Below are 10,443 nucleotides of genomic sequence, written 5' to 3' on the forward strand. Positions count from 1 at the left end.
ACACACAAAAAAACCTTAAGATCAATTTAATTTATTTTGGGGGAAAAAAGTTCTACATCATTTAATGTTTGCTCACTGGCATAGTGTTTAATCATCCAATTAGTTTACAGATGTTTGACTTTCTGTTTGGCCATTCGTGCCCAGAAATGACTGTACAAGTGAAGGTTATGTGTATTTTTTCATCTTAAAAGAAAATCATTCTGCTTTTTAAAAAGCAGAGCAGTCCCACACCATCACACTGCCTACACCATGTTTTACTGTCAGTAAAAAGATAAAATGCTTTGTTAGATTATGGGTGGTGTAATCTGACTTGTGGATAGTGAAACTAAGCCCAACAGAAAAAGTGTTTAAACAAAGTTAATTTATGGTTTAACCAAATGGGAAAGGTCACCTTAGATTGCTTTTGCTTCCACAAAGAAAAAAATATCAGTATCTTTTGGGATTTACTCCAGTTATATCCTTTTATATTTTTTTCTTTTTGCCTAAAATATTTAGGTAAAAGACAAAGGTCTCAACAGAAGACAGAGTATTTTAATGGAGCTGTACTTTTGATTAGACTTTAATAGACCAAAGATTTCCATGAACTGCAGAAGTGCAAAAGCGTTGCTTTCTGACAACAATACTCTTTATCTCTTGTAAAGAGACAGATTTTTCAGCTGGATGGAAAAGTGACAAAGTTTTACAACAGATGATTCAACTAGTTATACATTTCAGTGTAATCCGACCTGATTATTCTCTCTAATCAGTTTGTTTTCTTCCATGTATGATATTAAAAAGATAATTGAAATATATTAAATAGTGCTGCACTGATGAATTATAATTTGAAATGATTGGAAGCTTAATAATAACAAAAAACAAATATTCTGTATAACTTTTAATGTTAAGACATCCTAAAAGATTAAAATGTATTAAAGTTATAAAGTACTGGAGAAGAGTCGGCATCCTCCACACTGATTGGCAAAGGTCAGTACAAAGCCTTATAATCAATCTTTAACTGTAGAAGCACTGTCTTATTTATATTTAAAAAAGGGTCTTTAGTTTGACTACATTGATTCAGTGAGGAAAAAACTGAGACACACAGAGACGGTTATCTGATGAACAATTGTGGCAAAAAGTTTATCTTCTTAAGCAACTTAAAAATTCATTTTGGAGAGAGAAAGAGTTACCTTTTTACTTTGTTTTAAAAACTGGAGTAATTAACTCTTAATTAACACATTTTATACGTGATCATGAAACTATTGTCCTGAGGAAAATAAGCTTTTTCCACCTCCTATTAGACAGAAAGAATGTTAAACCCTGGGAAAGTCACTGGGTGCTGTTTGTTCTATCGAAAAAAATGATCTGATCACAAAAATGCAGACTTTGATGCATTGTCCTTTTATTCTTTATTTCTCCACTGACCTGACCAGGATATAGAAAAAGGAAAAATGTATTACCTTGAACAAAGAGTTGTATGGAACATATCAAAGATAACATGGAGTACATTTTCCACCTCCAAGCCCAGCAGAACTTCCAAGTTTCACATCTCAGTTGCCGCCATGTTTAGAGGCCTTCTGATAAACATTTTCATTCCTTATTGTTTGATATCAAATAAAGTGAAAGGAAGGATAATACAACCTTGAAGTTCACTTTATTTATCCATAACAGTTTTTTTCAGCTGATAAGAGCAAAGATCTCAAAGATGTAATTCTTATCAATTTTGTCATTTCAACATCTGAACAGCTTTTTTTTTTAATAGAAACCCATTAATTTGAAGAAAAAACATTCAGCTCATTCAATAAAAAAGGGGAAAAAAAGCCCACATGAAAAACAGGAAGGTAAGAAGGAACAATTAACAGATTGATCAGCATGCCTTGCTATGAATAAAGCTGTTTTTGAACCTTAATGCAGAAAAGGCAGCTGCTTCTTCTAAGGGTTCTTCTCTTAGCAGCCTTTCACTGATGATGATATAATACCAACAGAAATGTAGAAAAAACACTTTTATATAGTTGTATTTCAATCAGAGGAGAACTGCTTGTTTTGGGGAAAGGTTAGCGGGTGGCTGTGTTTAGTCATCTCCTCTCAGTCATCTCTGAGACCTGCAGCAAATAATAAAGACAATAGAATAAAACAATTTAAGACAACTTTTCAATATAGTGTCAAATCAAAGCAACTATGTTGTCCAATAACTTTTAACAGACTTCAACATTTTAACATTTAATAACATAAAAAGCATAAAAAAAAATATAAGCAGAATAAAAAACCCAAAACATTAACAAGCATATGCTTGAGCTCTAAGACGATAACCATGGATATAAAGTCTCTATATCTGTGACAACAACACATGGCAGTGGCATAAAAAAAAACAAAAAAAAAACTTTTAAAATTAATTAAATAAAAGCTATGTGATCCAAATTGCTCTTATTTAGGTTTATGACTCCAGTTGATTTATTCAGTTCATTCATAAAAACAGGCACTGCAGTGCTTCAAATCTGCCTGGTTTCATTGAGACATAAAGTTGTGTGTCATCTATATATAACTGTATTAAACCATCCATTCTACTCCTTATAGGTATTTTTGTATTCCTTAAAAAAGGGAATAGTTTATTGCGTCACAATTATATCCTGTATATTTTCATCAAGATACAGGTATGCAAGAGATCTCAAATAAAAATGAAAATGTTACAATACTCTCCTGAAACTCTCATAATAACTCTATTGTCCTCAAATAAAACGTCAAATTAATATATTGTTGCAATCTCCCCTTCAGGCCATGAAGGGAATGTTTAGAGGCTTTTTTTTTTTTTTTTTTTTAAACCAATGAATTCCTGAGGTCTGACTTTGCATTTTAATTTTTCTTCTCTAAAAGAATATGCAGCCTCAAAATTCATTTTCTGAAATTTTTTCATTCAAGAAATAAATGTCATAAAAGGGTACCCAACAAAAGTGATCAGCTTATTTCACGAAGGTCATAATAAAAAAAAAACACAACAAAAGATTAAGATCATCTCCATCTGTGTATTACCCTTTATCTGTTTCTCATCAGATTTAAATCAAAGTCATCAACCAAATGTTTTCAGTTAATGTTTTTTATGTTAAATCCTGAAAGAAACTTTCAATTTTGCAGCATTTACTAAATATTTTTTACTACTTTTACTCTAGTGGAAAACTTTCCCATGTAGGCTGCCTTATTGGTACATTTTTGTAGTTTAATATTGCTGTTCTCATTTTTTAAGTGGGGTTTGACACACATGTTTTTAATTCACTTTACTTTGTCACTTTCTTAAAAATGTCTGCAGAGGTTCTGTCTTCAATCACTGACATACTGTACAAAAGGATACTTCCAATTCTGACATATTAATTCATAACTCTGAGCAGATGCTCGAATCTCCCACATTTATTTCATTCAGACCCCAACTCAAACTATTACTGTTTACTTCAGAAGTGCAACTGTTATATTTTAGAATAACTTCTTATATAAAAAGCACAGACAAAGGCAAAAGGACAGCAAATCTGCTGTCTCATCCTGCCCCTCCAGCCCCCATGATAATCTGCTTTAAACGGTGCTCAATCAGTCATAAGCCTGCTGGCTTGATGCTGATTCAAATTCTCTTTGGCTTATATCACTGCCTTTCAAAAAGCAGGTATGAAATATGTGACAGTGGAGTCTACTTTCTGGTTGCAGACAAACTGAGGGAGCATCAGTGAACCTTAAGAGTAGAAAGTACTTTATAAACCCTATCTTGCACATTTTATCAAATTAACCCCCAAACTACAATCAATTTTATTTAGACTATGTAATAGACCAACATAAAACAAGTATTGTATGGTGAAAGCAAAATGCAATATCCATACTAACTAAAAGAGATGAAGACCAACAGTTCACAGAAAGAATCTGTGAGAAAACGTAGAAGTGCAATCTACCAATCAGGCTCTCACTGATGAAACCTGCAACATGGGGAAAGGAAAGCTACAGTATGAGAAGTCCTGTTTACAGTTACAGAGCAAACATTTTTATGAGGATGCTCTTATTAAACATGTAAAACGTTTAACTTTTTGAGCTACATGCAAAATTAGATAGCTGGTGGAGAACTGTCACTCAGAACACTGATACATGGTGGTGGCAGTATCATGCTTCATAAAGAACATGGAAACTGGTCAGAGTGGAAGTGAAGATTAGCAAAGGCTACAAATTATATTTGTGGATCAAAGCATTTGTTTTCCAGGATTGCCCATAATACCTCTGGAGGAACTGTAGGGATCCATAGGTCAGGTGGGAGGATCTGTCAGTATGGCGACTATTACTAACGAAGCACACAAATCTCGCTTTTAGACAGTAGTGGATGTTTTGGAACTGATTTGCATTTTACCAATGGCCTTGTTCCAGATACATTAATATAAAAACTCATCCTGATAGAAAACCTGTTAGAAGCAACAAAATACTTGAACTGCATATTAAATATACGTAAATGGGCTATAATATATAGAGGAGCACATATAACAACTAAATATCCATTTATCAAGAATTTAATAAAATACATAAAAAACAACAGCATATTTGGTATCATCCTACAAAATACCCAAGTAATATTTTGCATAACACTGCTTTATATAAGCATTTCAGTGTTTTTTTTTTCTACTTGCAAAATATTAGATGTAGTTGAAAACTATTTTATCCAAACTAGCAGAAAAGCACCCCTTCAAAAAGTATTTGAATAGTTGCATCATGCTGTAGGGATGCTTCACATTTTTAGGGTTAATAAAGTTGGTAAGAAATTAATGGAGGATGTATGGAGCTAAAAAACCTGGTATGGAAGGCTAGCTTCGAGCACTACCCTAAAAATACCTCAGAGACTAAATTAAAAAGCTACAATTATGTGTTAGGGTGGCCCATTTAAAGTTCACACCTATATCTAATAAAACAAAAATCTATGACAAAATCAGTCATGACAGATCCTCTCTATTCATTCTTACTCAACTTGGTTTATTCAACGTTGTATGGGCAACATGTTCAGTCTGTAGAGGTGCAAAAAAGGTGCACACATATGCCTAAAAGACTTGCATTATTAATGTTGATTATGGTATGAAGGATATAAAGGAAACTGAAACGTTTAAGACTTCTTAAGGGTTATTCTAAAAAAAATCAAACCATTTATTCATCCTCACACTTATTTTTGCATTGGTTTGCCACTTAAAATTGTAAATGTGGTTGCACTTGACTTTAAAAAAAATCACTACAAAATGAACTTTGATTAAATACTTCTGCAAGGTGCTGTAACAAGTACAAGACAGTTATTAATACCGACATTGTTCCTTGTTAAAGAAACATCCAGAAAAAGCAGCCAGTGAACTATCCTCCGTGCTCTGTTACTCCTGCAGTTCTAGCAAGATTTGCATTGCTATGGCAACAGCTTTTTCTCAGTGCAAAAATCATGAGTGTTTTGGAAATTTTTTCATCTGTATAGCTCAGTGATTTTAAGATTATTCCATCTAGAGGTCATTAAAACTACAATTCTCTGATTGGTAGTTTCATGCACCAGAACACAGAAGGAAGAGGTAAAAACACATACCTGCTGAATATAAGGTGGTCACCATGGCGCTGATAGAAACAGGAGGGTGGCAATAGGAGTTTTCTTTTCTCTTTTAGTGCTGACGAATTCAACATGAACAGAAAAAAAGAGTCCTTGAAGGAATTTGAAAGAGCAATGCTTGTGGTGCAATATCCAACGTCCTCTGCACCTCCCAGCACTGCGCTGTCAGCAATGAAGCGATGGACAAGCTTTCAGCCTTTGGTGTAAAACTTCCAGACTGGCTGTGCCTCCGTCCATTGCCTCCGTTTGTACAGAAAGGGCCTGTCATTTCCTTGCATTTGCTTGGAACCATATTTAGTCAACTTCACCCTCAGGCTTGCTTTTCTACTAAAAGGAATTTTTCCTTAAAAGCCTATGTAGCAGTTGGCGAGTTTGTGCTTCAAGATAAACAATGACTCTTTTCATTCCAGCACGGCTTTCAGTCCAGGGGCTGAAATAAGACACAGCCAAGGATAAAAGACCATACAGAGAAAGTGGTGGAGGGGAGAGAGGGGGTGTTGCCACAAAAAAAACAAAACAAAACATAAAACTGTACTGTGCACACTAAATCTTAAGTTGGTTTCCATATGCCTTCTGGGCTTTACTCTTACGTTATAACTACTGATATGAATAATTTTCCTAATACAGAAATGATACCAAACTGGATTTATTTGATTTGATATGAACTTTAACAAAAGTGGACAAAAGCAGAGGAAAGCTGCTAATGTGTAATGGCATGTAAATAAAAAATGCCACTAGTGTTGTTGGAAGGAGGGGTAACCTGTTCAGCAATAGAGGCAAGAGTCATTGATGTGACCAGGTGTTTACAGGACAGTTATGGGTTTACTTTTTCATCTAGGCTTGCTTTGAGTTGAGCTTCCAGGGCCATCTTATCAAAAGTACGCATGTTGGTCTCCTCCCGCACTTTGTCCCGCACGTGAAAGGATGCCCGGGCCACGGAGCGGGCACTCTCCAATACTGCCTTCTTTTCCCTAAAGATTTGCTCGCTTTTCTCGAGCTTCCTCTCGATGGACTGCAGGAGCTCCAGGCGCCTCTGCCTCTCCTCTTCCTCAACACGCTGCCTGTTGAGCTTCTGGAGTCTCTCCTTTTCCTGCCGACTTTGGATGGCTCGCTTGGCTTTCTCCTTGGCCTTCTCCTCGGCCACCACGGTGGCCTGTTGGGCTCGTTTGGCAGCCTCCCTGGCGCGTGCTTCAAGCAGCTGTTGCTGCTGCTTCTCGCGCCTCTCAGCTGCCTTGCGAGCTTTCTGAATCTGTTTCTCTTCGCGTTTGGCTTTCTCTTTTAGCTCCTGTCCCCGACGTTCAACTATCTGTTCATAGTTCTCAAGGGAGCGGTTGAGCTTCTCCTCAGCCAACCTTTTAGCTTCATCCCTCTCTTCTTGTTCTCTACGGGCAATTTCTTGTATCAGGGCAGCATGACGTCTCCTCTCTGCCTTATTTAGACCTCGTCTCTCCTCCTGGGCCTGGTGCTCCCTCTCTTGCCTCTTCAGCTCAGCAATGGTGAGCTTCTCCTCTAGGAGTAGTCTCTCCTGCTCTAGCATGGCAGCCCTCTCCTCCTCCAAGGCCTTCAGGTTCTGTTCCTGAAGAGCTTTCTTGTGCTTCTCTTCTCTCGCCACCTGCTGTAGCCTCAGGAGACGATTGCGCTCCTGCTGCTCCGCGAGCTCCTTCCACCTTTCTTCATGCTCCTCTGCCTGCCGCAGCTTGGCAGCAGCTGAATCACGCTCCTGCTGGCTGATCTTCCGCTGACGTATTGAAACCTGCGTCTGCCACACACGCTGGCACTGGAGCACTGCCCGCTGCTTCTCCCTGTCTTCCTGCTCCCGCCGCAGCTCCTCCATCCTGCGCTCGCTGTCCCACTGAAGGTGAGCAACATAACGGGTCTGACTCATGATGTCTTCCTCCTGATACCTAGCAAGCATCAAAGCTGCAATCTTGCGATCACGCTCAGACACAGCCTTCAGGCCCCGACGCTTCACCTCCTTGACGATGCGCTCCACCTTCTGTGTTGTTTGAGGGGAGTGGCTGAGGTCTCCAAGGCTGAGGCTACGGCCCATTAGGGAGTTGAAAGTAGCCATAGTGCGAGCTCGAGGGCTAGAAAGTTTAGCCCAGTGGTCTCGTGCACCATCCCAACTGTAAGAAGAGGAAGCCCCAGACTCCGATGAGGTGCATGTCGTTGTGGTGGTGGTGGAGGCTGAGCAGCAGGCTGGATCCATCCTTCGCTGTAAAGACTCAAGGGAATGGCTTCTCCCTCGGGTCTTGGAATGTAATCCAAGATGCCCATTGTGGTGAGAGAAAAGCCCTCTTGTTACTCCATTGACTTGTGTGTTGGTGCTCTGAGCGGCAGGCTTTGACACTGATGATGTTAATGTAGAGTTAGCTCTAGGAAAAGAGGGAGGTTTCTGCACTGATCTCGGAAAAGTGTTTGAAGGTTTACCAGTGGTGGATTTCTTGAGCACTGGTGAGGGACCAGATGAAATTGGACGTGTGCTTTTGGTATGATCAGATGACGGGACCACTGAGGCTTTGGCTGAGCCTTGAACTGAACCCTTGGAAAGCGGTAGAGATGTTTTGGGACCAGACTTTGGAGACGGTGTAGTTCTTGGTTGAATGGATTTTGGGGACGTACTAAGAATAGAGGTGGGGGCTTTGGACGAAGGAGTTGCACCTGATGGTGCAGCTTTAAAGGAAACTACTGCATCATGGGGTGAGCTAGAGGTTACTGTACTAGATTTAGGAGGCACATTGATACCAGATGGAACTTTATCCACTGAGGACAAAGATGTGCTGCTGTTGACAGCTGCCTGCAGAATCCTTCTTTTCTCTTCTCTTACGATCCTCTCTCTCTCTTCCCTGCAGTGCCTGAGTTTGCCATGTCTGTCTTTCTCATAGACTTCAAAAAGACCTGTGGCGACACGCATTGACCGGCCAGGCGCCTCACGGATAAAGTCGGCTAGAGGGCGTGGCAGCAGCTCCACAGGTTTGACTCCACATCGCGCACACGCCTCCAAAGAGCGGGGGCTTGTCAACACATAACGACTGCCCTCCGCATCAGGTGAGTCAAAATTGTAGAGGTCCAGGTGCAGTTTAGGGGCCAAATCTGTGTCCGTCTGAGTCTGTGGTTGCTGAGATGCAGCCCCCTGTGTGCTGACCTGCGGCCCTGTCGGAGAAGCAGTGTGGCAGGGACTGGGCTCTGAACTGCCGGTCGGCGGTGTCTCAAAACCAGCATCACCTTCTTCCTCAGTTGTTGCGCCATCAACCGGTTCTGATAATCTAGAGATTTCAGCTGCCACGATTGGTGTGTCAAGCTGTGGGCCTTTACATTTATTCTGCTCCTCAATATCTGAGGGGTCGACCATAGTGGGCTTACTCTGCAGGTAATGAGACAGAAAAGGGGCGATAGATCAGAAGAGGGTTGAAAAAAAAGACAGAGGAGGGTTAGATCACAATTAAAACATTTAGCTCAGACATTACAAGAGAGAAACTGTCTGTGGGGGAAGGGTCAAAATGTAGATTCATGCATGCATGCATGAGCACATGTTCATACACCCAGTGATTTTATACCAGATGAGACATTTTACCTTCGGGGGAAGTGGAATAACACACAAAAACAGCACAGCCCTTTAAAATAAGATCTATTTTTGGCAGAGTTACTAGGCTGAGAGAATTTGATTACTCACAGCCCCATTTTCACTCTATAGCACACAAATGCACTACAGACCTAGACACATCAAAGCCTTGGAAAAATATGGATCAAATTAGCTGACAGTAGCCTATGATAACAGGAACCGGGGTGGGCCAAACTAGCTATAGGCGCGCACCTGCCAATGGGCAGCAAAGGCCTGGACTTTTTTTTCACTGTGAATAAAGCCTCTACTTGTTTATCATTGCAGTCTAACGTCATAGTGCTGCTTCAACCGAAATGTGCTCATCAACCTTCTGCGTGTGATTTAATGCGGTTCCAGCATATTTATCTCCACTGACCTGCCAGAGTGCCAAATGTTTTCTAAACCAGTACTTCGTTCCCCTTTAATACTCCTAGTCCTCTTTGCTCCTTGCATAATAGCAGGCTTTCAGAAACAACGGCTCCGGCCGTCGATCCAAAGATGGAGCATCACCTCGCCGCAGCCTCCAGCGACTCGACGGAGACAGATGGAGCGCCTCAGTGCGCGTCAGCCTCTCTATGCGGCGGAGCGCTGATCTGCGCCTCCCGATCGCCGGTAGAACAAAAAGCAATCTCCAAACAGATTTTTCTCTGTCTCCACAACGACCGATGTTTGCTCCACAGCTTCGACTAATCCTCCCTGAGCGAAGCGAAACGCGTAAACATCCAGGGTCTCCACCTGCCCCTCAGCTTCCCTCATCTGAGCATCCTAAGCTCCGCCTGCTGCAAGACAGAGAGGCCTGTCAGCTCAGCTTACAGATTTATATTGTTTCACACACACACACGAAAAAAGAAAAAAATAACCTAAATATGTGAGTTGATACAAATAAATAAAAATAAATACATAAATAAATATATATAAATACATATAAATAAAAAAATAAATAAAAAAACAAATAAACACATAAATAAATATATATAAATACATATAAATAAATAAATAAATAAATAAATAAATAAATAAATAAATAAATAAATAAAACCGTCTTAGGCTAAGTTGCCTGCTCAGCTTTCGGATTTACTCTGGTAAAATATGGCTCATCCATTCACGTTATAAGGAAGCAATAAATAACTAATCAATCTATAACGAAAGATAAATAAGGAAAACACTAAACACATATAAAATAAAAATAAATATAACCACCTTAATAGATAAATAAAAAATAAATCCTAAAAAGAGATTCAATATGTAAACAATTTAAGATTGAAATCTATCA

General features: G+C 39.6%; 1 protein-coding gene across 1 annotated transcript; it reads right to left on the reverse strand.

Annotated features, from left to right (window-relative positions):
• Positions 1 to 4,632: 4,632 nt before the first annotated feature.
• On the reverse strand, positions 4,633 to 9,924 carry ccdc177 (coiled-coil domain containing 177). The gene is made up of 2 exons (XM_015402784.1): positions 9,547 to 9,924; positions 4,633 to 8,933 (listed from the first exon to the last, which is right to left on the reverse strand). The coding sequence occupies exon 2, from the start codon at positions 8,919 to 8,921 to the stop codon at positions 6,384 to 6,386; it is 2,538 nt and encodes an 845-aa protein (XP_015258270.1). The 5' UTR covers positions 8,922 to 8,933; positions 9,547 to 9,924; the 3' UTR covers positions 4,633 to 6,383.
• Positions 9,925 to 10,443: the final 519 nt, after the last annotated feature.

This window comes from Cyprinodon variegatus, unplaced genomic scaffold (genome assembly GCF_000732505.1).
Source record: "Cyprinodon variegatus isolate N-32 unplaced genomic scaffold, C_variegatus-1.0 Scaffold1394, whole genome shotgun sequence".
In the NCBI taxonomy this organism is placed as follows: Eukaryota; Metazoa; Chordata; class Actinopteri; order Cyprinodontiformes; family Cyprinodontidae; genus Cyprinodon; species Cyprinodon variegatus.

Coding starts and splice junctions, on each gene's coding strand:
- ccdc177 (XM_015402784.1), bottom strand. CDS start 8,921: ATGGTCGACCCCTCAGATATTGAGGAGCAGAATAAATGTAAAGGCCCA.